Here is a 27,937-nt window from a genome sequence, read left to right as displayed (position 1 = left end):
TCACATACTTAGCCACTCCGAAGGTATTTAAAGGGACCCCAGTCTCTTTCAATGGCTTCTCCAATCTGTGGCATGACTCCACGCCACGTACTTAAGACACTCTGAAGGTATTTAAAGGGACCCCAGTCTCTTAGACACTCTGAAAGTATTTAAAGGGACCCTAGTCTCTTTCAATGCCTTCTCCAACCTGCGAGTTCGCTCCAAAGGTATTCAAAGGGACTGAAAGCCCTTTAAATGCCCCATAACTGTGACTACCAGGTGGCCCCGAAAAATACCAAATATTTTCAGGATTTTTCGGTGTATCTGTTTTTGGATAGCTGAATCATTAATCTCCTCAGTGATCGGCTGAGAAAATACCTGATAAATACTGATAAGGTATTTATTGTGTATTTATTGTGAATTTTTTCGTTCTGTTTATACCAAGCACACACCCCTAATGGCAACTGCTGAGCCCCCCATCAAGAACAAGCACACAGCCACTGTCAGATTGCTGGAGTCCAAAAAGACGAAATGCACGAGTCTTAAGCGGGGCATTCTACCCATCACAGCAAACATAAGCTTCTGGCAGTGAAACCCAAAGCTCAGAAAATTAAAACTGCAAGAAAACTTAGTAAAATGCTATTGCATAAAGGTAAAGGTAGCCTGCCATGCAAGCACCAGTCGTTTCCGACTCTGGGGTGACATCACATCACGGATGTTTTCATGGCAGACTTTTAACGGGATGGTTTGCCATTGCCTTCCCCAGTCACCTACACTTTCCCCCCAGCAAGCCGGGGACTCATTTTACTGACCTCAGAAGGATGGAAGGCTGAGTCAACCTTGAGCCGGCTACCTGAACCCAGCTTCTGCCGGGATCGAACTCTGGTTTGTGAGCAAAGCTTGGACTGCAATACTGCAGCTTTCCACTGTGCACCACGGAGCTATTGCATGGGATGGGGAAAAATGCTTTGAGTGGTTAGAGGTGGGCACTGTGTCCCTTATTCCCCTGTGCATCTTTCAGAAGCACGCCCACTGCGAGAACACCCCCCGCAGCTATCAATGACAGCTCCTGAACTCAATTCAGCCTCCCTCTCCCCCCAAGACCACTCCTTTCCAATTTCTCTTTCAATTGTGAGTTGAGAGAAAAAAGTGGATTCACGGATAGTTATTAAAAGGAGGGGGAGGCAAAAGGATAGAGAGCTTTTGTTACCCGAACGGTTCGCGCCTCTTTGCTCCGTGTGGCCTCAGTGAAAAAGGGGAGGCGGAGGGGAACAAAAAACCGAAAGCCCTGCGTGTACAAATGCCGAGCTTCCTTCCAACTTGGCTGTTCTTGAAGCAATTTCTTCGAGCAGATGTTCCCAGTCCCACGGGCGCTTTCTTCCCCTCCACCAACACTTCTCCTACACGAACGCCAGATTGCAATGCTTCTGTTCTTTTGATCTGCAGGGAACGCGAGAGAAAGAAATCCCACACTCCTCTCTTGGCAGTGGCGTAGGTGGGCCGCTAGCCCCCTCCCAGTTCTCTCTTTCTTGTTCCCCCCCTGCCTCCCACCCTCCCAAGTGCCGGCATCGAATGCCGAACCCCTCTTCCCCTCCCCGCCCCTTCATTTCCCCTCTGGGTGCCTCCCCTCCCACCCCCAAAGCCTTTCAAAACTCAGAATTCCCCTCCACCTCTATTAGGGGTTGCCAGTTCGCCTTCAGGACAGCCTTTGTGCTTCTAGTCCGCAGGAGGGCCGTGATATTTCTCTGCCCCCCTCCCAATGCCGCCCCAAACTTCCTCCTTCCTCCTGGCTGTCAGCACTATATTTGGAAAGGAAACCTCTCCACGAGTGCAAGATAACAACCGGCTGACAATGACAAGGAACACACTCAAAAAGGGGGGCAAGCCACGGGTGACTGCTTTCTCTGGCAAGGCACAACAGCTCACAGCGTGGTTGTCACTGACTCATCAGAGGTGACAGAAAACCAAGGGAGGGGAAGGGACGCCCACACTGGGACCCTAGTAGCCCCCCCCCTTCGGGGACCGAGGAGGCCGGTTTGGCGAAGGGCAGACCACACAGTGATTTACGTGCAAATCCACGGTTGGCAGCAGAGTTCGCTGCGTTCCTGCTGCCACCCACTCGACTCCCAGAGCCTGTCATTTCCCAGGAATTCCCCCCCCCTTTCCCCCATAAGCTTTCTTCCCACATCTTACCCACCCACTCCGTCAACCAAAATGGGGGAGGTTGCACTGGGTGGGGGTGGGGGGAAGCAAAAGGCTTTTACAGGTAATTGGATGTAATTTGCCACCACATCCTTTTTTTTGGTATTACTTCTATGAAACTGGGGTGCTCCTGCAGAGGAAAGGTTTAGAGCGGCGGTTGGAGGGAACCAGGCGGTAGGTTTGCCCACACAACTCCGCTGAGGAGACTCAATCTTGACATTCTTTGATTTTTTTTAAAAAACGCTCCTATTATATTGGAGAAAAATCATTTCACATCATGCCTAAGGCACTCATTTCTACCTGTGAAAAAGGAGGTGTTAAATGCCTGAAAAGATCAAATTGGCAGTCGTTTTTAACACCCACTGCTGGGGAAGGGGGTGGCGTTCATGGGAAGCGACAAAAAAGCCATAACAGTGGCCGGGTTCTCTGGTCCTTCAGTCCTGCCCTGAGGGGAATAAATGGGATGGATGGCGAAGAGAAGAGCGGGCCAGATTGCCAAAATTACGGGACAGCTGTCTGCCGCTTCCCAAATGTTTTATTTCAACATTCTTAGGACTATTCATTTATTTCCTGTCTTTGTCGCTGAGGTATACTACCCTCCAGCTACGACGCCGGGATCGTGAAACGAAAGATTGGGAACAAAAACTGAAATAATCACAAAAATATTTCCCTTCAGGCTTTGCACCGTGACCAACTCATTCCCCCATTACTCATCTCAGGATTACTGTAGTTTCTTTTTATTAAAAAAAAATTATTGTTAACACATAGATAGCAACATTTACAAATTAGATCCTCTCAAAAAGCGGGCATGGAAAAGCTTTCTCTTGGAACTTATTGGTCCAAAAATGTTACAAAAACTGAGACCGTTTCTTAACAAAATTATTCAACTGGTTATTGGACAAATTCTCTCAGATATAGGTGTGCTTCTACATGCATTATATACCATAAAGTAGCTTCCAACTTAAGAACATAAGAGAAGCCATGCTGGATCAGACCAATGGTCCATGCAGCCCATCCAGTCTGACACTCTGTGTCACACAGTGGCCAAAACCCAGGGGCCATCAGGAGGTCCACCAGTGGGGCCAGAACTCCAGAAGCCCTCCCACTGTAGACCCCCAAGCAAGCACCAAGAATATGGAACATCACTGCCCCAGACATAAGAACATAAGAGAAGCCATGTTGGATCAGGTCTATGTTGATCCATACAGTCTAACACTCTGTGTCATGCAGTGGTCAAAACCCAGCTGCTCTTCCCTGAGATTGTTGGTCCCCAAGCACCAAGAAGACAGAGCAACACTGCCCCAGACATAAGAGAAGCCATGTTAGGTCAGGTCTAAGTTGACAAAGCCTCTCTGTGTCACACAGTGGCCAAAACCCAGGTGCTCTTCCCTGAGATTTCCTCCCAAAGACTGGAGCAGGAGTTATGGCGGGAGGAAGAGACATGTTTGAACAAGAACAATTCACACACACACACACACACACACACACACACAGGGCTTTCTTTGTAAAAAAAAGCCCAGAAGGAACTCTTTTGCAAATTAGGCCACACCCCCTGATGTCACTATTGATTCACACAAGGTTTTTTGTGGAAAAAGCCCAGCAGGAGCTCATTTGTATGTTAGGCCACACCCCTTGATGCCAAGTCAGCCGGAACTGCGTTCCTGCTCAAAAAAAGCCCTATCTATCTATCTAGCCATCCATCCATCCTCTATCTATCATCTGTCTACCTGTCTATCTATCATCTTATATCTATCTATCATTCATCTATCTATCAATCCATCCATCCATCTATTCTCTATCTATCTATCATCTGTCTATCTGTCTGTCCATCCATCCATCCATCCATCTGTCTGTCTATCATCTGTCTATCATCTATCTATCATCCATCCACTATCTATCTGTGTATCTATCTGTGTATCATCTGTCACTCTATCATCGATCTATCCATTCACTATCCATCCATCCATCCATCCATCCATCCATCCATCCATCCATCCATCCATCCATCCATCCATCCATCCATCCATAACTTTTAAAAGCTGAGCTGCCTGCCCCTAGGAGCCTGGGAAAACAGGAAAAGTGTATGTATTTGTATCTATTTCAACACGCAGAAATAATTATAAGCTATTGAAAAATACCACTAGGTCAAAAAGTATTGAGTCAACATTCTGTAGCAAAGTGTGTGTGTTTGTGTGTGTGTGTGTGAGAAAAGGTCTTCAAGTAGCCGCTGACATGTCAACCCCAGAGGGTTTTAATGGGAAGGATTAAACAGAGGTGGTTGGCCATTGCCTTCCAATGGTGGTTGGCCATTGCCTCCGACCCTGCTTAGTTTTCGAGATCCGAAGATACTAAGCTATAGTATACCATTCCACATCTCCTTACCAATATAATTGGGTGGCTGATCAAAACTTGAAGTACACGTATAACCAGGAATGCCAAGCTCCTGCCAGGGGTAGAGGATTCCTCCACCCGGGAGGTCCCCAACCCGCCAGCAGGGAGCAGGCCGCCAGAAGGATCCCCAACCCCGAAGAGCCCTGTTGATGTGCGCTGTCCCTGGCATGATGATATCATTCAGAAGTTATGTAACTGTGCCGGGGACATCGTGCGGGGATGCTGTAGGACTCACGCTAAAAACTCTATTGCACCATAGAGTTTTTTTGCAAATCCTAGAGTGTTTCCAGTGCGATGCTCTAGGAATCATCGTAAAACTTTATGGCACCACAGAGTTTTTAGCGCAAGTCCTAGAGCATCCCCGCACAACGTCCCCAGCGTGATGATATCACTTCCGGGTGATAAGAAAAAGAAGGACTTGGCAACCCTAGGTATAGCAAATGTAAACTGGTGATCCCAGAAGCAAATCTGAGGATTTTTTAAAGAAACCACATGTAAGAGCCCCATAGCGCAGAGTGTTAAAACTGAGTTCTGCAGTCTAAGCTCTGCTCACGACCTGAGTTCGATCCCAGGGGAGCTGGTTCAGGTAGCCGGCTCGAGGTTGACTCAGCCTTCCATCCTTCCAAGGTCAGTAAAATGAGTCCCCAGCTTGTTGGGGGTAAAGCGTAGATGACTGGGAAAGGCAATGGCAAACCACCCCGTAAAAAGTGTGCCGTGAAAACGTCATGTGACGTCACCCCATGGGTTGGTGATGACGCTGTTTGCACAGGGGACTACCTTTACTTTTTTGTGTGTGGCAATGTTGACATTTTATGGATATTTTTAATTTTTTTATTCATCTTCTGGATGTTTTGCAACCCAACTGTATCCTGCCTTAATCCATCTGTTAGCGGTGCAAAGCGACCCCTGCCCCCAACACGGTTTTAACTGGACCGCTGAGAATTCTCCAGGTCTTACTTTATTTAAATACATTTTCCGTTCTCCATGCTCTTTCCCTTCCAGAACTCAAAGGCAGGCGTGAGGAACAACTAATTGATCATATAAAATCACGCTTTTCCTCCAAGAAAATTAAAGTGCATGGTGAAAGAGGATTTTGCAACAGGGCAGACCGCGTATTAAAATGCTAGCCCAATTGGAAATCTATGCCAGCAGAGGGAATTCATCGCAGTAGCAAAATAACGACCGGCCAGCTGCGTCTCATATTGGACTCCCCCCCACCCACCCCACAACGCAGAGGGGAAAATATGGTCAGCATTGCCAACCCACTTTCAAAGTCCGACAGGCATTAGTCAAAATGATGTCATCAATCACAAACTATCATTTTATTGTGGCATACCGCATGGCTGTACCGGCTGGTCACAAAAACACCTTCTTTTTAATATCTGCGAGAGCAAAAATCCAGGAGAGGGAGAAATCTTTTATGGATTTTCCTATTATTGATTTAAACACTGCAACTGGCTGCAAAACTGAAGAAGATAGAAGATATTGGATTTATATCCCGCCCTCCACTCCGAAGAGTCTCAGAGCGGCTCACAATCTCCTTTATCTCCCTCCCCAACAACAGACACCCTGTGAGGTGGGTGGGCTGAGAGGGCTCTCACAGCAGCTGCCCTTTCAAGGACAATCTCTGCCAGAGCTATGGCTGACCCAAGGCCATGCCAGCAGGTGCAAGTGGAGGAGTGAGGAATCAAACCCGGTTCTCCCAGATAAGAGTCCACGCACTTAACCACTACCCCAAACTGGCTCTTCCAAACTGTAATCAGGGCTGGCTCGCCCACTAGGCCAACTAGGCAGACGTCTATGGTGCCGGCAGGGCAGGGGCGCCGAATTTGGCCTCCCCCCCGCCGCAGGCAAACTCTTAGTTTGCCCCCCAGCCTCCTCTCTCCCTTCCCCATCCCCAGGTCTATTTCAATGTCCAGAAGGACAATCAAGCGCCGCTGTGGGCTGTCTAAAGGCCCTCCCCTGACCAGGGAAAACCGCACTGCGCACTCAGTCAGTGCCAGGGCAGGCTAGCAGCAGCACAAACGAACTGTGTCCCAAAAGGGAGCCACCGCTGCTCCCTCTTCTCCACTTCCTTCCTATCCAGGAAGTGGGGAGGAGGGAGCAGTGGCAGCACCCATTTGGACGTGGTTCATTCATGCTGCTGGCTTGCCCCAGCGCTGAGCGTGCAGCATGGTTTTCCCCGCCGATCAGCTGGGCGTCTTTAGACAGCCCGGAGCGGCGCTCGATCGCCCTTCTTGAAAGAGACCCGGGGTGGGGAAAGGAGGGAGGAGGAGGAGGTGTGGAGGGGTGTGCCACCATGGGGGGGGGGATGCTGTGGAGGGGGGCGGCAGGCCACCAGTCTGCCTAGGGCGCCATGCAGCCAAGGGCCGGTGCTGCCTGTAAGCACTGTTCCCTCTAAGCAGCGTTAGTGTGAGCTAGCTCACACTTTTTTAGCCTCTGGCTTATACAGTTTTGCCTTAGCTCAGGAAAAATGGCCCCAGAGCCAAGTAATTTATGCAGTAGCTCACCACTTTAATGCCAGTAGCTCACCAAGTAAAATCTTTGCTCACAAGACTCCATAGCTTAGAGGCAGTATTGCCTGTAAGTATGACAGCGTGCCGATGTTGGACTAGGACCAGGGTGGCCACCAATAGTCCATCTAGTCCAACATCCTGTCTCACTGTGGCGAACCAGTTCCTCTGAAGGATCAACAGCAAGACATAGAGGCCAAGAACATAAGAGCCCTATGGGATCAGACCAGTAGTCCATCTAGTTCAGCATCCTGTCTTCACACAGTGGCGAACCAGTTCCTCTGAAGGACCAACAGCAAGACATAGAGGCCAAGAACATAAGAGCCCTATGGGATCAGACCAGTAGTCCATCTAGTTCAGCATCCTGTCTTCACACAGTGGCCAACCAGGTCTTCTGGAGAGCTAAATAAACAGAGCACAGAAGCCAAGGCCTTCCTAAGAACATAAGAAAGCCCTGTTTGACCAGACCAGTGGTCCATCTAGTCAAGCATCCTGTCTCACACAGTGGCCAACCAGTTCATCTGGAGAGCCAACAACAGAAAGGCCAAAGCCTTCCTAAAAACATCAGAGGAGCCCTAAAGGATCAGGCCAACAATCCATCTAGTCCAGCATCCTGTCTCACAGCGTGACCAGTCAGTTCCTCTTCATAGCCAATAAAAGGGCATCGAGGCCGAGACCTTCACAAGAATGTAAGAAGAGCCTCGCTGGATCAAACCAATAAGTACATTTAGTTTTAGGGTTGTGAGGCAGGAGCAGAGAACGGCAAACCACCTCTGAACCTCTCTTGCCTTGGGGTTGCCGAAAGTAAGATGTAACAGCATCCTTCACCCCCATGCAGCAGAGTTTTCCATGAGCCCAGGGGTAGAATTCTAGTAGGAGCTCCTTTGCATACTAGGCCACACCCCCTTGATGTAGCCAATCCTCCAAGAGCTTAGGAAAAAGAGCCTTGTCAGCTCTTGGAGGATTGGCTCCATCAGGGGTGTGTGGCCTAATATGCAAACGAGTTCCTGCTAGAATCCCACCTCTGCTGTTTTTACTCATCCTCTCTGAAGTCAAGACAAAACAAGGAAAAAAATCATCTGAGTACCAGGGCATTATTTCCTAATGGCTTGAAGGTCCATTAGACAGGAAATAACACTCCCAAGTGTGCTTTCTGTATGTTGTTTCATGTGCTTCGGAAGTTTTGAACAAAGAAACAAAGTCCTCGGGGTTATTTGAAAAGGGTGAGCTTGTTTCTCCCACGCAGCAAACAAAATAGTTTATTTTATGGTCCCATGCTGTTCCGTGAAGAACAGGACTTCCACCAAAGCAACAGTTTAAATTAACAAGACGTGAAAAAAAAACCTGAGACAGATTCCTCAAAGCAAAACCACTGAAAGACCACAAAACCATATTGGAATCCGTGTTTAGTAACATGGCATTAATTTAGTTTTCAAGAGCAGACACTTGATCAATTCCTAATGACAAAAAGATCAGATATAAACCACCGCTTTGCTAATTTCATTTCCCAGGTAGGTAGTGTGTTATGTCATAAGAACATAAGAGAAGCCATGTTGGATCAGGCCAATGGCCCATCCAGTCCAACACTCTGTGTCACATAAGAACATAAGAGAAGCCATGTTGGGTCAGGCCAATGGCCCATCCTGTCCAACACTCTGTGTCACACAGTGGCCCAAAAAACCCCAGGTGCAATCAGGATATCCATCAGTGGGACCAGAACTACAGAAGCCCTCCCTCTGTTGCCCCCACAAGAACCAAGAATACGGACCATCACTGCCCTAGACATAAGAATATAAGAGAAGCCATGTTGGATCAGGCCAATGGCCCATCCAGTCCAACACTGTGTCACACAGTGGCCAAAAAGAACCAGGTGCCATCAGGAGGTCCACCAGTGGGGCCAGGACACCAGAAGCCCTCCCACTGTTGCCCCCCAAGAACCAAGAATACGGACCATCACTGCCCTAGACATAAGAATATAACAGAAGCCATGCTGGATCAGGCCAATGGCCTATCTAGTCCAACACTTTGTGTCACACAGTGGCAAAAAAAACCAGGTGCCATCAGGAGGTCTATTAGTGCGGCCAGGACACTAGAAGCCCTCCCACTGTTGTCCCCCCCCCCCCGCCACAAGCATCAAGAATACAGAGCATCACTGCCCCAGACAGAGAGTTCCATCTATACCCAGTGGCTAATAGCCACCAATGGACCTCTGCTCCAGATGTTTATCCAATCCCCTCTTGAAGCTATCTATGCTTGCAGCCGCCACCACCTCCTGTGGCAGTGAATCCCAAGTGTTAATCACCCTTTGGGTGAAGAAGTACTTCCTTTTATGCATTCTAACTTGACTCTAGCCCGACAGCTACAACCAAAATAACTAATCATCTGGTGGGGGGGTTTATTTCTATCTGGGAGAGGGCACTGTTCAGGGGAAGAGCCTCTGCTTGGCATGCAGAAAGTCCCAGGTTCAATCCCTGGCATCTCCAGTTATTCTTTAAAGAATGCCAGCCATTCTCTAAAAAACGATGCTTGAACAGATATAACACCAGTCAATATTTGCAATTGCATTTGAACAGGGAAAAAGTTAAAATACAATACCTCTAGCTTAATTCTCTTTGGAGACAGCTCGTCCCTTTCTCCACATTTAGACCTAGGAGATGAAATATATATTTTAAAATCCATTCATGGCTACACGTTCAGGAAAAATATTTTGAAAAATCTTGCTTCCAAGGAAGGAGTTTAGTAAACCAAATTCCTTGTTTAACTCTTGGTTTTAGCACAGTTTCAAAAGCATGAATGCTCCCAGAAAATGGAGATTTTTTGCGATCTTCTGGGCATGGAGCAGGGGCAGGGCCGGTGCGTGGGAAGCAGGCAAAGTAGGGAGTCGCCTAGGGCACCACCTGGCCTAGGGGCACCACCGGGTGTCCCCTCCCAGACGCATGACTCTGGCTCCTGCCCACTGTCCCCTTGTCTTCTCCCATTACCAAGCTGCCCTCGACAAAGCCAAGCTATGCCCCTCTCCCACCTCATCCTATCCCGCCACCTTCCTCCCTGGCTTGGCCGGCAAGCGCTTATTCTCACCATTTTTAAATAATGTATCACATTTTAAAAAAAAAAAGTTAAAAATCAGTAAATTAAAAATGTGAAAAGTTTCAAGTTTTGTGCTCTTCATTTTCCCTATATTTTTATATAATTGGGGGGGGGGGCACTGGTGGGTGATTCGCCTAGGGAGCCAGAAAGCCTGGCACTGGCCCTGAGCAGGGGTCACTGGGGGTGGGAGGTAGTTGTGAATTTCCTGCACTGTACAGGGGGGGTTAGACTAGATAACTCTGGAAGCTCATTCCAACTCTATGATTCCATGATCCTACCAATTAAAGAAACTAATTTGGTTGGTACACACGGCAGGGCCTTTTCAGTGGCAGCCCCATGATTTTAGAACAACCTCCCCAGGAAGGTGCGCCTGGCTCCTCACTTTCGATCTTTAGGGGGCAGTTGAGAATAAGTTTTATTTAGGACTGCATGTGGTTCAGTTTACTAGCAGTACTGTGTTGTGATTTCAAATTCTGGATTTTACGGTCTTAGTGCATTTTATTTTGTGTGCATTTATTCTAAGTTGTAAGTCACCTTGAGCTTCATAGGGAAGAAAGATATATAGATATTATAGATATTTTACATAAAGAAATATGAGGGGCTCAATCTTTCCTACTCAAGAAAAGGGAGAAGGCAGTTGTGCAAATTCTACATATTTACAGCCATAACAAAGATTAATATTATAGACCAGGGGTGACCAAACTGTGGCTCGGCAGCCACATGTGGCTCTTTCACACATATTGTGTGGCTCTTGAAGCCCCTACCACTGCGTGGGCCAGTTTGGAAAAGAAGCATTTGTCTTTTTAAATCACTTGTCCAAGCCAAGCCAACTGACAGCTTGGAGAATGCATTTAAAATTGCTTTCTTTCTACCTCCCCCTCCCCTATCTATTTGCTTTCGTTCTTCCCTTCCCTTTCTTCCTCCCTTTCTTCCTTCCTGGCTCTCAAACATCTTGCAGCTCTCAGACATCTGACATTCATGTCTTGTGGCTCTCAGTCATCTGGCTTTTATTCTACGTGGCTCTTAGTTTAAGCAAGTTTGGCCACCCCTGTTATAGACACATGGAGAAAGCACAAATAGTTCTACTTGCTTGCAAACCCCTTGGGCCCTTTAGGTTTCTATACAAACCAGACTTCCGAAAGTCAGGAAGAGAAATGAAAAGACAACTCTAATACTGTGCAGTCGAACAGTTCCATTGCTAAAACTGTGGAACTTACTTGGTGGTCCGGTAAGTATACTTGTACGTAACTTCTCGAGAGATTTGCCGGGCCAGTGCAAAGAGTTCATCCCGCCGGGTTAACAAGGCATTATCCTTCACACACAACTGGGCAGCGGCTTCATTAACCGTGAGCTACAAAACAGAAAAACAAGAGAGGTTTTATTGCCTTTACTGTTATCAGCCCTGGAGAGGGAAAGATCTAAACGGCCGCAGGAAGAAGAATGGAAGAATTGCAGATTTATACTCCACCCTTCACAGATTTATACGCCACCCTTCACAGATTTATAGCCCAATCTCCTTTGTCTTCTTCCCCCACAACAGACACCCTGTGAGGTGGGTGGGGCTGAGAGAGCTCTCCCAGAAGCTGCCCTTTCAAGGACAACTCCTACGAGAACTAACCCAGGGCCATTCCAGCAGCTGCAAGTGGAGGAGTGGGGAAATCAAACCCGGTTCTCCCAGATAAGAGTCCGTGCACTTCACCACTACACCAAACTGGCTCTTTCAAGGACAACTCCTGCGAGAACTATGGCTGACCCAAGGCCATTCCAGCAGCTGCAAGTGGAGGAGTGGGGAATCAAACCCGGTTCTCCCAGATAAGAGTTCGCGCACTTAAGCACTACACCAAACTGGCTCTTTCAAGGACAACTCCTACGAGAGCTATGGCTGACCCACGGCCATTCCAGCAGCTGCAAGTGGAGGAGTGGGGAATCAAACCCGGTTCTCCCAGATAAGAGTCCGTGCACTTAACCACTACATCAAACTGGCTCTTTCAAGGACAAGTCCTATGAGAGCTATGGCTGACCCAAGGCCATTCCAGCAGCTGCAAGTGGAGGAGTGGGGAATCAAACCCAGTTCTCCCAGATAAGAGTCCGCGCACTTAATCACTACACCAAACTGGCTCTCTTGGAATATATGGCCAAATGCAGAGCACTAGTAGAAATGCATGCAGGGAATTCCCATCGTGCCCCAAGACATTTGCCAATGCGACGCTCCCGAGTTGCCATCACAAAAATATTGACAGAGAAAGGATGTATTGTGTATACAAACAATTTGTAATGCTGCAAATTGTCTTTATGCTAAGATCACCCTTGAAACAAGCTACTGCTAAGCTGTAGCCGCTAACCAGAGACAGGTGGTTCTGTTTAGGAGCAAAGGTTATTTTATGTTTTTCTTAATGCACCGCGCATAACGAAGGATAGCACAGCTGGTCTAAACATCGCAGAGAAACTTCAAATCATGGGGCCAGCCTTAGACTGGCACCCCAGACAAGGCTAACTTCTGGTGCCCCCCGGCACTGATAATGTCACCGAGTCATATGGGGGCACTCAATTTGGTGCCCCCAGAAGGCTGGCGCCCTAGATAATCACCTAGTTTACCTAGTGACAGGGCCGGCCCTGAATAGTGGGAGATGTTCAATCCAGCCCCTTGCGATGAAATCTTCAAAAAGGTTAATTACCTTAAAACTTTTGTTGGCCTTAAAGGTGCTACGCAGGGGCCACTGGCTTTAAAGCTACCGGATGTCTCCCTGCTTAAAAGAAGCCCACCTTTGCCTTTTCTATCACAGTTCCCACCCCTAGGGAATCCGGGAGAAGGGGACACTCCCACTAGAAATTTTCCGGAGCTGCTGCAAAGCCATTAGGACAGGGATAGACAACACGGTAGTCACAGGTGCCATGGAACTGACCAACACTGACCTGGTGCCCACCTATGGATGCCAGTCCCCCACTGGGAACTGGGGATCCCCCAGAATTACAGTTCATCTGCAGACTACAGAGATCCGTTTCCCTGGAGAAAATGGCTGCTTCGGAGGGTAGACTGTTCTGGTACTGTGCCCCACTGATGTTCCTGATACAACAAGGTCCCAGGTTCAAGCCCCGGCATCTCCAACTAAAAAAGGGTCCAGGCAAATAGGTGTGAAAAACCTCAGCTTGAGACCCTGGAGAGCCGCTGCCAGTCTGAGAAGACAATACTGACTTTGATGGACCAAGGGTCTGATTCACTATAAGGCGGCTTCATATGTTCATATATGTTCAACATCTAGGACGCCTCCCCAGAAAAAATGCTCAAGGCAGCATACAAAATAGTATGTGATAAAACAGCAGCACAGGAACACATTAAGAAAATCCAGCATAAAAAAAACTCATTCCGAGCACACAAGCCTGAATATATGCATCTAATACACAAACAGAATAATCTACATGTGCAACACACAATCCAAGCTTAGAGCTCAAGGGAATTTGTCCCAGAACAGCTACCAGGCATTCATCCACAGCAAAAATAGCACATTTCTTTTCAAGCAATCCATCCAAGGAATTTTGAAGGAAACCAAAATAACAACATCCTCTAACGCTTACCCAAGTTCCTCAGCATGCTTCAATACATCTCTGCCTCAACACTAAACATCATCCAACAGATCTTCACAAATGAAAGGCAACGTTTCCTTGCCACGCAGGCTCAGGGAGGTTCACAATACACAGTAAATAAAACAATTTAGATAAACAAGTTAAAACAGTTAAGAAGAAGAAGACGACGTCATTGGATTTATATCCCGCCCTCCACTCAAGAGTCTTAGAGCGGCTCACAATCTCCTTTACCTCCCTCCCCCACAACAGACACCCTGTGAGGTAGATGAAGATATTGGATTTATATCCCGCCCTCCACTCCAAAGAGTCTCAGAGCGGCTCACAATCTCCTTTATCTCCCTCCCCAACAACAGAACCCTGTGTGGTGGGTGGGGCTGAGAGAGCTCTCCCAGAAGCTGCCCTTTCAAGGACAACTCTGCCAGAGCTATGGCTGACCCAAGGCCATGCCAGCAGGTGCAAGTGGAGGAGTGGGGAATCAAACCCGGTTCTCCCAGATAAGAGTCCACACACTTAACCACTACACCAAACTGGCTCTCTACACCAAACTGGCTCTCTAATTGGCTGTTTAAACAATTTAAACAGTTTGGTGTTAATTTCCATTTAGTTACAGATGGCATTTAATGTTCTTAGACATCCTCTTCGATCTTAAATCTCAGCAGGTTCAGTTAAAGACTAGCTGGAATAGTAGCCTTTAGACCAAGGGTGTCGAACTCATTCATCATGAGGGACAGATCTGACATAAAAGAGACCTTGTGAGCCGGGTCACGTATGGTTGGGCCAAGCCATGCTAGGCCATGTGTGTACTATTTAAGTTTATGTAGCAGAGGTATAAATTTTATAAAGGACACAGACAAAAACAATTAAATATATATATATATAACTTTAAAAAAACCCTTAAACATGCTTAAAATTTTAGCACTTATTGGTCTTAAAGGTGCTTTATTTGTATTTCTCCCATGGGATCCAGGGAACTGGGCAAAGGAAGCTCTGGCTCTTTTCTTCCTTCCCCAAGGGAGGAGCCTCAGCCAATGGAGAAAACAGAGGTTTTGTTCTGTAGCTCCTGTGCAATTGAGCAAGCCTCGCAAAGCAAGCTGTTATGAAGAAGGAAGCAAGAGAGAGGGAGAAGGAAGCAGATGACAGACAGTCACTTGGGGGCCTGATAGGAGCCCTCTGGGGGCCTGATTCGGCCCCCAAACTGCATGTCTGACACCCCTTCTTTAGACTTTGTGGTAGCTTATAGACTGTGGCACTCAATGCAAACTTCAGTGTATGTATCTTAATTTGTGTGAACTGAGGTGGGGGGAGCTGAAATTTGAAAACAAAGCTCGCACCAAAGAAAAGAAAGATAATTTGGACAGAAACTTTCACCATCTCAACAGGCCTAGGAGCATACATGGTTATTAAGCTGGACTTCATAACACTAAAAACACTGAATTCTTCAGTAATGTATTCTCGAACACATAATGGAAAATTGCTACCCCAACCATTCACACTGAAAATATGTTGTGCATATCTGCACTGTACATATCTAGTGTCAGGGTTGGAATTCTAGCAGGAGTTCCTTTGCATATTAGACCACATCCCCTGAAGTAGCCAGTCCTCCAAAAGCTTACAAAAAAGAGCCTTGTAAGCTCTTGGGAGGGTTGGCTACGTCAGGGGTGTGTGGCCTAATATGCAAAGGATCTCCTGCTAGAATTCCAAGCTCTTGGAGGATCGGCTACGTCAGGGGTGTGTGGCCTAATATGCAAAGGAGATCCTGTTAGAATTTCACCCCTGTCTAGTGTAGATAATGTCTTGCAGAAAATATTTTCATGGTACACGCCTTCAGTGAAAGCCTAAGAGTACTTTTCAGGGAGGATGAAGGGGAAGGGGGAGCGGGAGGAGGAGGAGAAGACGACGACATTGGATTTATACCCCACCCTTCACTCTGAATCTCAGCGTCTCAGAGCGGCTCACAATCTCCTTTACCTTCCTCCCCCTCAACAGACACCCTGTGAGGTAGGTGGGGTTGAGAGAGCTCTCACAACAGCTGCCCTTTCAAGGACAACTCTGCGAGAGCTATGACTGGCCCAAGGCCATTCCAGCAGCTGCAAGTGGAGGAGGGGGGAATCAAACCCGGTTCTCCCAGATAAGCGTCCACGCACTTCACCACTACACCAAACTGATTTATCAATTTGGAAGAATGGGGGGGGGGGCTTAAAAAAACAGGAAATAATATTTTCATTTTGTCCCTTCATATCTTTGTGAAGCAAACAAGGGAAATCAGCGAAACAAAACAGTTTAAGTCAGGACATCTAAGTTTTAATAACTTGCCTCGATAACCGTTTCGGGTCAGCTCAAGCCGACTGCCCTTCAGCAGTTCTGAGGCCGCATTCAACGCATAATGAAAAACATAACAGATCATTACAGTAAAAGCTTTTATTATCCAGCACTTGATTATTCCCTGTGAGGAAAAGCTAAAGAGTTTGGGACCTTCCAGTTTAGAAAAGAAACAACTGTGGGGGGGGGGGGGGGGTAGGGAATGATGGAGGTTTATAAAATTATGTACAAGGTTATCAAAGAGAAATTGTTTGCCGGTCTACTTGGGAGGATGACCACTTTAAATTTCTCCCAGTCACCTTCCCTCAGTCCCACTCACAGAAATCCTATCAGACTCCAAAATAACAGGCACCAGACGGTTTTAAAATTCTAAACCACAAAAATATTTATTAGATAACAAAAAGGCAAGGGAGAGGAATAAAAATTAATACTGATTAAAACTAATCAATAACAAAGAATCAGTTGGCAGCAGAACGTTGGCAAATAATCAGTTACTAAAAGTAGAGATTTTATTAGGCTGAGGTAAAATATAACACATAACACTGACAGATTATCTTTAAACTGCCAACAGGCAGACTTCAGAAGTCCACAGAATTCTTTGACAGGCAGTGCCTTCTGGGCACTCAGAATGCTGTTAGTTCAGTTGTTTAACCCTAGGCTTTGGCTACTCCAAAATCATAAAAATAATCAACTTTCAATCACTCCTTGCACACACACACAGAGAACTCCTGAATGGTGCCAGTTTATTCTCCCCTCACAGACACTCCACTAGCTAACTTCCAGGACTCGCACCCCTGAGGTCTATTTCCAGCCCCTCACTATTGATGCGTCTCAGCCCCACAGCTAGTCTTCTGGTCTGAGTCTTGGGTAACCCTGCTGACCACCAGAATCCAGTTCCCCCTTTAGTGTGTCTTTGAGTGATCTTGGTTTGTACACAGCAGACTGCCTGATGTGCTGGCAGATCTCCCTCAGAGAGTTTCCTTCACAGAAGGTGCCTGGTTTTTGCCCCCTTCAAACTCTCTCTTCAGACAGAAACTACACACAGCTCTGTCTCCCACAAGAAGCTCAGCCTCACTGGCTGTTCTCAGCCCCTTGTCCAGTTGCTTTCACAACCAACCGGCCTCAGACCACAGTCTTCACTTCAGACTCCTTCTCTGAAGACCTCTCTCAAAGACTCCCCAGCTAAGACTCTTCTCCTGAGGTCTTTTTGCTGCTAAGCAAGCCTCATTTTGTTATTTTTTTGTTGCTTGGGCAACGTTCCAGCCAATCGCTGCAAGTGTGTGTGTGTGTGTGTATACACACACACACACATTAGCCACTGTGTGACACAGAGTGTTGGACTGGATGGGCCATTGGCCTGATCCAACATGGCTTCTCTTATGTTCTTAAGCCTGTTCCCCAGCTACTCAGGCTAAGTTCCTGAGTCCATCACATTTGCCCTCTCCCAAAATGTAAGAAAAGTATACCCTATGAACCTGATGGGCAGTGGATTCAGGATGGAGAAAAAGGAAATACTACTTGACAGAGAAAGGTTAAAATGAGGAATTCTTGGAACGCAGCGACCTGGCAACTGTGATCCATGCAACAGTCACCTCGAGGCTGGACTACTGTAATGCCCTCTACATGGGGCTGCCCTTATACCGAACGCGGAAACTGCAGCTAGTGCAGAATGCAGTGGCCAGGCTGTTAGTGGGACTACCTCGGTGGGAACATGTATAGCCTAGGCTGCGGGAACTGCACTGGCTGCCAATTGTGTACTGAGTTCATTATAAGGTGCTAGTTATTACCTTTAAAGCCCTATATGGCCGAGGACCTGCCTACCTTAGGGACCGCCTCTCTCCATATGTTCCTCAGAGAACACTGAGATCTAGTTCTCAAAATCTTTTAAAAATCCCTGGACCAAGGAAGGCCAGACTGAAAACAGCGAGGGAGCAAGCCTTCTCAACAATGGCTCCCCAATGGTGGAATCAACTACCAGAGGAGGTGCGAGCCCTGCGAGATCTAAATCAGTTTCGCAGGGCTTGCAAAACCGTCCTCTTTCAACTTGCTTTTAAGATGGAACCCGGGTAATGACATCTAGCCATCCGATACATATATTGAACTGTAGCACCTTAATTGATAATCTATTATGGTTTTAACTGTTTTATTTAACTTAATTTATGAATGTAATTTAACTATATTTTAACTGTCTTTTATAGTAATGATTGCATTTTATTGTAATCATGGTATATACCATGTCCTGTGAGCTGCCCTGAGCCTGCCTTGGCAGGGGAGGGCGGGATATAAAAATAAATTTATTATTATTATTATTATTATAAAGAATGCAGTGATAAATAAACAGCTTCAAAAGGGGATTAGATGAGTTAATGGAGGATAAGTCTATCAGTGGCTTCTACCCATAGCAAATGAAGGGAATCTCCACATTCAGAGGCACAAATCATGTGAATCGTAGAGCCAGGAGGCAACATCAGGGGAAGGCCTCAGCCTCTATGCCCTATAGATGGCCCCCCCAGAGGAACTGGTGGCCTCTGTGTGAGACAGGATACTGGACTAGATGGACCACTGCTCTGATCCAACAGGGCTCTTCCCATGTTCTTAGGAAGGCCTCAGCCTCTATGCCCTGTTGTTGGCCCTCCAGAGGAACTGGGTGGCCACTGTGTGAAACAGGATGCTGGACTAGATGGACCATTGCTCTGATCCAGCTGGATTCTACTTGTGGTGTTCTTATGAAGGCCTCAGCCTCTATGCCCTGTTGTTGACTGTCCAGAGGAACTGACTGGCCACTGCGTGATACAGGATGCTGGACTAGATGGACCACTGGCCTGATCCAGAAGGGCTCTTCTGGTGTTCTTAGGAAGGCCGCAGCCTCCCTGCCCTGTTGTTGGCCCTCCAGAGGAACTGACTGGACACTGCATGAGACAGGACACTGAACTAGATGGACCACTGGCCTGATCCAGCAGGGCTCTTCTGACGCTCTTGCTCTTATGTTCCCCAGAACCTGATGTTATCCCAGTGTGCCTCCTACCCCGTTAACCTGCCCTCGTGCTGTCACAAGCCAGCTTCAGCATAAGGCTTCCAGGCAACTGGCCCCCTTATCCATCTGCTGTACAGGATGAGCTCTGTGGGTCTGGTGGGAGGGGAGGGGGTCACCCCAGGCCTGGACGCTATTGCTGTGGTGTCCTCAATGGGGTGGGGGGGTGTGATTGCTGTAGATTATTCAGGTTAACTAGCTACCCCCACTGCCAATATCTGCTGGATAACAAAATTTTCCCTGTAGTTTTTTAAAAACATTCCTACCTGGTCTTTGGGAACAAATATATCCCCAGCAGGCTAACAATACATACAAAAAGGAAAAGGAAAGCCCCCCCCGTGCAAGCACCAGTCGTTTTCGACTCTGGGGTGACATTGCTTTCACGTTTTCATGGCAGACTTTTTACGGGGTGGTTTGCCATTGCCTTCCCCAGTCTTTTACACTTTCCCCCCAGCAAGCTGGGTACGTCTTTTACCGACCTTGGAAGGATGAGTCAACCTCAAGCCCGCTACCTGAACCCAGCTTCCGCAGGGGATCGAACTCAGGTCATGAGCAGAGCTTAGGACTGCAAAATGAGCTATAATTGTTGCATGCTATGACATTAAAGAAGTAAGATAAGTAGGGTTAGCAGCTCCAGGTTGGAAAATACTGGGAGATTTTGGGGTGGGGCCTGAAGAGGTGGGGGAGGGGCTTCAATGGGGTATAATGCCACCTTCCAAAGTAGCTATTTTCTCCAGGTGAGCTGATCTCTGTCAGAAGGATGGAAGGCTGAGTCAACCTTGAGCCGGCTACCTGAAAACCCAGCTTCCGCAGGGGATCGAACTCAGGTTGTGAGCAGAGCTTAGGACTGCAGTACTGCAGCTTTAACACTCTGCGCCACGGGGCTCTCACATACAAAAAACACCAGTACAAAACCACTCAAAAATGACACTGCAACAGCCGGTAGACGGCAATTAGAATGCATCAAAACTTTATGGAACTAAGAAACCATTTTTAAGGTGAGCAAGACTAGGTGAAATAAATACATTTTGACAGCCTTCCTAAAAGCTGTCAAGAATGAACTTTTTTTTGGGGGGGGGGTGTATGAGCTGGATCAGACCAGTGGTCCATTTAGTCCAGCATCTGTCTCATACAATGCCCAACCAGTTAGATCTATCAATGATTACTAGCAGGGGTGGAATTCTAGCAGGAGCTCCTTTGCATATTAGGCCACACACTCCTGATGCAGCCAATCCTCCAAGAGCTTACAAAGAAGAGCCTTGTAAGCTCCAGGAGGATTGGCTACATCAGGGGTGTGCGGCCTAATATGCAAAGGAGTTCCTGCTAGACTTCCACCCCTGTGTACCACCACATTCCGTCTGGTTTTGAAAGCTACAATGCAAAGTATTTCCATACAAGCAATGCTTCTAAGTAACACGATGGTCCACATTCAATGGTATCTCTACTGACAGGCATTCAGACTAGAACTAGCTGCATTCTTCCTCAGGAAACAAGAGTTTTATGCTTCTGCTGTGAGGAAGATTAATTACAAGATTCTGTGAGACAGGGCAAGCTCCAGGTTTTGGAAGGCCTCAGGCACAGAGCTCCAGTTCCAAGAACTGGAAAGATTTGACCCAAGAAGGTGACTCGGAACGTCTCATTTTCAGTGCCATTTCATTAATGTGACCCGCTCTCCGGAAAGAAGCTACCTAGTGATTCACGTCCGATGAAATATTTCTGAAAACTGTACAAGTGCAAATCATCTGTTAAAGACTTTCCGACTTGAGAAAGGTGTTTGTTCTGCGCTGACTGAATGCCTAGAAAACCCACAATCTGTCAGGAGGCAGGAAAAAAACAACCTCTGACAACCAGGGGTCGTTTTGTAGAAAAACAGGTGGTGGAGCTCATTAGCATAACTGATTAGCATATGCTGCCCCCACCACCAGCCAAAAGCAACCCAACACAAGAAAAAAGAGCCCCCCGCACAGTCAAAAGGCCAGCAAGCCGCCTGCTGCCCAAAATCACATAAGAAGTGGAGAAAGGGTGGGGCGTGGGCTTCTCCAGGGGTTAATGAGGGCTGCTGGGGGTGTGGCAAAGCCCCTGGTGGCTGGCTGGCTGCCGCTCTCCTAATCCAGGAATTGTTATGCAGCTGCACCTACTATTCAATGGACAAGGTGGGAAGGAGGAGGAGGAACCCTCAGAAAGGTTCAGGAACTGTGCTCCTGTGAGCTCCTGCTGAATTCAAGACCTTCATGTGAGGTAGATGAGGCTGAGAGAGTTTTATTTATTTACAGGCCTCCCCTTCTTCATTAGCATATGCCCCCCCCCTCAGCCAAAAGCAACCCAATGCAAGAAAAAAGAGTTCCAGGCGAGTGAGGCCTGCTTGGGCTGGCTAGAGATCCAGGCAGCCCAAGCAGGCCTCGCTTGCCTGGGGCTCTCCTGAGCCACCATCCCCAGTCAAAAGGCCAGCAAGCCACCCACTACCCAAAATCACACAAGAAGTGGAGAAAGGGTGGTGTGGGCTTCTCCAGGGGTTAATGAAGGTGCTGGGGGTGTGGCAAAGCTCCTGGTGGCTGGCTGGCTGCCTGCTCTCCTAATCCAGGGATTGTTATGCAGGTGTACCTACTATTTAATGGACAAGGTGGGAAGTAGGAGGAGGAGGAACCCTTAGAAAGGTTCAGGAACTGCGCTCCTGCTGAATTCCAGGCCTGCTGGCAACTACACTGTACGTGAATGGAGAAAAACTATTCTCGCCCGCGCCGTTTTTACCTCATGAAGGGTGAGATGTTTGCCGTCTTTCCTTTTCGAGTCGAACCGCCCGTAGATGGCGCTGTACTTCCTGATCTCCTCCTCCTTGTGAGGGTCCTCGTCGCTCATCTCAAAAATGTGGCCCACCATCTTGGCCAGCTTCTTGTTGATTTTCAGCAGTTCCTTCACTTCGCTCAAGTCGCTTTTGGGGAGGGTGGGGACCAAACGCTCGACGCATTCGGTGACCGACAGAGCCGCGGCCACGTCCAAGGTTTCCGGGTTTTCCTTTGGCGATGCCGGAGAGCCAACCTCCGTCGGGGACAGGCTGTGCTCGCTCTCGGTGGCGTGGTGGCCCTGCCACAGTCTCTGTTCGTTGCCGCCCTGCAGCGACAGCGTCCCGATGCCGTCCGATTTGCCCACCCCCACGCTCTGAACACACGTCGTCGCAGCGCATTTGGGGATCTTCAAGTGAGGCTCACGCGTATTGTTATTCCTTTCGTAACTATTGCATGATATTCCCAACCAAGCCGGAGATCCTTCCGGTAACTTATATATTGGAATGCTACTGACCGGTAAGGATGTCAGAGGCTGGTTAAAAAGGTTCGGATTCGTGACCCAGTCTCTCAAAGCCTTCTGAAGCCTTCGGACGTGAAGGGGCTTGCTAGCCATGCCAACGAGGGCCATGATTTCGAGGAACTCCTCTTCTCCCGCCTCGCACAACTGCTGGACGTCATCCCCTCCCTGTTGAATAAAGGCATCGAAGTAGAACAAGAGATTGGCTTTCTGGAGGATCCGATACAGCTGCAGCTCTCCGAGGGTCCGAGGTAACGCTGTGGCCATCGTGGACGGAACGCCCTGAGAAAGCAGGAAGAGAGGAACAAATGAGTATCGGTTTTCAGGCAGGTTTCCTATGCCGCCATTTGTTCCAAACGTTCGTTGGGTTTTGATGGAGAGGAAGACCGATTCCCCACTCGCCTTATGCCGCTCTCTCTCCTCTTCTACAAGGGGTTTCCGTCAGATTTCACACTCTCTGCCCTGGGGCTGCAAGTCGATTCGCCTTTTTCATGCAGCAAACAAACTGGTTTTTAGAGGAACCTGTTTGCTGTGCAAAAGAGGCGAAGGAAGTTGCAGCCCCGGGGCAGATAGTGTGAAATCCGACAGAGGCCCCGCAGAGAAGAGGATACTGAGAGCGGCATAAGGCTAGCGGGAAATTGGATTTTTATTTGGTTATTTATAATCAACCCAAAGGAGAGTCAGTTTGGTGTAGTGGTTAAGTGTGCGGACTCTTATCTGGGAGAACCGGGTTTGATTCCCCACTCCTCCACTTGCACCTGCTGGAATGGCCTTGGGTTAGCCATAGCTCTGGCAGAGGTTGTCCTTGAAAGGGCAGCTGCTGTGAGAGCCCTCTCCAGCCCCACCCACCTCACAGGGTGTCTGTTGTGGGGGAGGAAGGTAAAGGAGATTGTGAGCCGCTCTGAGACTCTTCGGAGTGGAGGGCGGGATATAAATCCAACATCTTCTTCTTCTTCTTCATTGAGGATCAAGAAGAAGACGACTTGCAGATTTATACCCCGCCCTTCTCTCTGAATCAGAGACTCAGAGCGGCTTACCATCTCCTATATCTTCTCCCCCCACAACAGACACCCTGTGAAGTGGGTGGGGCTGAGAGGGCTCTCACAGCAGCTGCCCTTTGAAGGACAACCTCTGCCAGAGCTATGGCTGACCTGAGGCCATTCCAGCAGGTGCAACTGGAGGAGTGGGGAATCGGTTCTCCCAGATAAAGAGTCCACACACTTAACCACTACACCAAACTGGGTCTCCAAGGTAGATTACACAGAATTCAATCAAGTACCATCAACAGGTTGGGGTATGCAAGGAACAATATGATGGGGTTTGAACTGAAGAAATGTGAAGAGGAACAAAAACCTCAACCAGAGCTCAAATCCAGCAGGACTGGGGAGCCAGTCCCAAAACCATAAGAGCAGAATAACAGAATCACAGAGTTGGAGGGGCCCTACAGGTCATCTAGCCCAATCCTCTGGCTCAGTGGAGGACCAGCCTAAAGCAGGGGTGGCCAAACTTGCTTAACTTAAGAGCCACATAGAATAAACATCAGATGTTCGAGAGAAGGGAAGGAGGGAGGGAGGGAAGAAGGAAGGAAAATAGATGGGAGGGGGGAGGGAGAGGTGGAAAGAAAGCAACTTTAACTTGGAATGCATGGGGCTGTATGGTGTAGCCTTGTGGCAGGGGTAGCCAAACTTACTTAAAATGAGAGCCACACAGAATAAATGTCAGATGTTTGAAAGCCACAAGACATGAATGTCAGATGCAGGAGGGAGGGAGGGCGGAAGGAAGGAAGGAAGGGAGAAAGATGGGGAGAGGGAGAAAGGAAGGAGGTGGGAAGAAAGCAACATTAACTTTAAATACCTTTTCCAAGCTGCCCGATGGGGTGGGGTGGGGGCTTTGAGAGCCAAACAATATGTGTGAAAGAGCCACATGTGGCTCCCGAGCCACAATTTGGCCACTCTTGATATTAACAAAAGATGGTAAGAGAAAGAGAGAGAGAGAGACGGAAAGAAAGCAACTTTGACTTTAAATGCATTCTCCAAGCTGCTGGCTGGCTTGGCAAAGTGATTTAAAGAGAGAGATGCCTTCTCTAAGCCAGCTGATGGGATGGCTTTGAGAGCCACACAATATGAGAAGAAGACCGCAGATTTATACCACGCCCTTCTCTCTGTATCAGAATCTCAGAGCCGCTTACAATCTCCTTTATCTCCTTCCCCCACAACAGACACCCTGTGCGGTAGGTGGGTCTGAGACAGTTCTTACAGAGCAGCTGCCCTTCCAAGGACAATTCCTACGAGAGCTGTGGTTGACCCAAGGCCATTCCAGCAGCTGCAAGTGGAGGAGTGGGGAATCAAACCCGGTTCTCCCAGATAAGAGTTCATGCACTTAACCACTACACCCAACCGGCTCTTGTGCTTTTTGCTCTTCACGAACTGCCTTAAAATTCGTGGAAGCGTGTGGTGACTCTACAGTTCACGAACCACGAACCTGCCAAAATCCATAATGAACTTACTCTGTGAGCCGGTTTGAACCCCTCCCTAGTTATGTCCTACGCATTTCTCAGAACAGTAAATAGTTAAACCTAGAAATGTTTTACCCTAGGATATATAGCTGCAGGCTGATCCAATTATGCTTTGATAAAATATTTAAAAGCAAGCTGGAACCCAACCACCCCAAGCTACACAGGCTAGATATGCTAATACATTCAAGCAAGACAGGAGCAAGCTAAATTAAGCCCGGTGTGTTGATTTGCGCAGTTGTAAGAGCTACCCCAGCTCATCTGACAGCGTAGACATTCTGTGAAACTTAACGTGAAATGTCTTCAATTTCACATCAATCTGGGCTACCGAAAAAAAAAAACCACAAAAAGAAAAGGTTTAAATGTTTTAAATAAAGATAACAATGCCCCCCCCCCCGAAAAAAATTCAGAGTTCATGAGCTAAGATTCCAATTTACAAAACAAAGTTAAAAATAGAAAAGTCAGCTTCTTCTGAACTACGCATTTATTGTTGTTGTTGAAAGGTGAGTTACGTGAAGCAAACGACCCCATAAATGGCAAACCATCCCGTTAAAGGTCTGCCGTGAAAACGTTGTGATGTGACGTCACCCCAGAGTCGGAAACGACTGGTGCTTGCACAGGGGACTACCTTTTATGTGAAGCGCTGCTTTGCCAAGGAACAAAATTACAACTTACTTTTAAAAAATTGAAAGCAAAGGATGACTCCCCTTTATTTAAAATAACCTTATGTCGACGCTGGCTTCATTTCCTAATGCCGTCAGCTGACGGCCTCTATAATTCTCTAGCTACACTTGACAGAAAAGCCCACCGTTACGGTGGCAATGGTTTGTAGTTGGGGTGGGGAAGACGCTGCCATACAGTGTCCTGAACTCTTCATGGAAACTGAACAGCTCTCGCAAAGGAGATGCCGCCCCCAGTGTGCCAAGAAAGCCACAGGCTGGCAGCTTGGAGAATTCATTTAAAGTTGCTTTCCTTCTACCTCTCTCTCCCCATCTATCATCCTTCCTTCCTGCTTGTTGTAGTGGTTAAGTTCACGGACTCTTATCTGGAAGAACCGGATTTAATTCCCCACTCTTCCACTTGCAGCTGCTGGAATGGCTTTGGGCCAGCCACAGCTTTCGTAGGAGTTGTCCTTGAAAGGGCAGCTGCTGTGAGAGCTCTCTCAGCCCCACCCACCTCACAGGGTGTCTGTTGTGGGGGGAGAAGATATAGGAGATTGTAAGCCTCTCTGAATCTCTGATTCAGAGAGCAGGGTAGGGTATAAACCTGCAGTATTCCTTTCTTTCCTTCCTCCCCTTTCCTTCCTTCCTCCCTTCCTGCCATCCTTCCTCCCGTCCTTCCCTCCCTCCTTCCTTTCCCTCTCTCCCTTCCTTCCTCTGACATTTTGTCTGTGTTGCTCTACATTAAACAAGTGTGACCACTACTTCCCTAGGCTGATACTGCACTGAGCAGAGGGTGGTTTTGGGGGTAGTATTGCCAGTTCCAGGTTGAGAAACTCCTGGAGATTTGGGGAGGACAGAGACCTCAAGGGGGTACAGTGCCCCAGAGTCTACCCATGAACTGATCTCTGCCGTCCAGCGATGTGATGTCATTCCATGGGATCTCCAGGTCCCACCTGGAGGCTGGCATCCCTTCCTAGACACACATCACATCAGCCTCAGTCTCCTAGTTTATCACACGTGGGGCTGGATGAAGCGACATTGAGGGTCCTGTGGAGAACTATTTACCTCAGACTGAGGAGAAAAATATGCTCTCCCGCCAGCATTAAACAAACACCAGCACTTTTATGGGAAGGGCCATAGCTCAGTTGCAACAGAAAGCCAGGATATGTGTCAACAAATACATAAATGGTCTAGCAGTGTGATCTAGCAATGGATTCCAGCTTATCTCGTGTCAACTTTCAGTAACTCTCATACTGTGGCTCAGGGTCCATAAGTCACAGTTCTCTTACAAAGGAATTTCCAAGGGAGGTTGGAAAGAGAGACTGCTCAATTGCAACTGACAATGAAGCTCAAGACAATGCATCCTCCTGGACTGAATCAAGATCTAGGTTTCCTGTCTCATTACCAATGCCGATTTCTCTGCACTTATTGCCCCTCTGCCTATCACACCTAATCCAATCACACCTGCTATTGTCATTCGGCATCTGAAATCACTGCAGTCTCCAAGATATAAGGACAAATGGACTCACATCAAAGGCAATATTGACTTTGATGGACCAAGGGTTTGATTCAGAAGAAGGCAGCTTCATGCATTCACTCTCTGCCCTCCTCCTTCCCCCGAAATCTTTTGGAATTAACGCCAGTCAGAATTGGCAAGATTTACGTCCAAGTAAACATGACAACTGCGGAGCTGTTAAGGCTCTGGGCATCAGCCTGACAGAGTGTGACATTTCGAGATGTCATCACCTTCCTAGATCCTGTGGGCTTCTTAGCACTCTCTGCCTTTCAAAGCGATGCCCCCCTTCAAGACCAGCTGCCGACCTTCCACTCCTTCAGAGTTAGAAGGGGCCTTAAAGGCCATCTAGGCCAACCCCCTGCTCAATGTGGGTTCAGCCTAGAGCAAACCCTTGCCAGGGATGATCTAAGCCAGGGGTGGCTGAACTGTGGCCCAGGAGCCACATGTGGCTCTTTCACACATGTTGTGTGGCTCTCGAAGCCCCCACTACCCCATTGGCTGGCCTGGGGAGAGCGTGTCTCTCTTTAAATCACTTCTCCAAGCCAAGCCAGCTGGCAGCTTGGAGGATGCATTTAAAGTTGCTTTCTTTCCACCTCTCCCAAACGCCTCAGCACGCTTCGATACATCTATATTTCGACAACGGACATCATCCAACAGAGCTTCACAAATGGAAGGCAACATTTCAGGAAATGTTGAAGGTGGGGGGGGAGGAAATAATTCTCCAGCTATTTCCACCCAGGAAAAAAAAACCCAGATATTAATGGGAAAATCTATCCATGTATCTATCCATCCATCCATCCATGTTTTCTATCTATTTTTCTCTCTCTTCTCTATCTTTTCAAT

General features: G+C 47.8%; 1 protein-coding gene across 2 annotated transcripts in view; it reads right to left on the bottom strand.

Annotated features, from left to right (window-relative positions):
- Positions 1-27,937, bottom strand: part of NAB1 (NGFI-A binding protein 1) — a 62,660-nt gene that overhangs the window by 20,297 nt on the left and 14,426 nt on the right. The window contains exons 2-4 of one of the 2 annotated variants that reach the window (XM_060257205.1): positions 21,853-22,686; positions 11,390-11,523; positions 9,681-9,732 (exon numbers count right to left, since the gene is read on the bottom strand). In XM_060257205.1, coding sequence (XP_060113188.1) covers positions 9,681-9,732; positions 11,390-11,523; positions 21,853-22,671 — 1,005 coding nt within the window. In that variant the 5' untranslated portion in view covers positions 22,672-22,686. Of the gene's footprint in view, positions 1-9,680; positions 9,733-11,389; positions 11,524-21,852; positions 22,708-27,937 lie in introns of those variants that run through there. The other variant, XM_060257204.1, reaches the window with a different exon arrangement.

Source organism: Heteronotia binoei, chromosome 16 (assembly GCF_032191835.1).
Source record: "Heteronotia binoei isolate CCM8104 ecotype False Entrance Well chromosome 16, APGP_CSIRO_Hbin_v1, whole genome shotgun sequence".
Classification (NCBI taxonomy): domain Eukaryota; kingdom Metazoa; phylum Chordata; class Lepidosauria; order Squamata; family Gekkonidae; genus Heteronotia; species Heteronotia binoei.
Note: the sequence above shows the minus strand (reverse complement) of the source record. Positions and strands in the feature narration are given on the sequence as shown.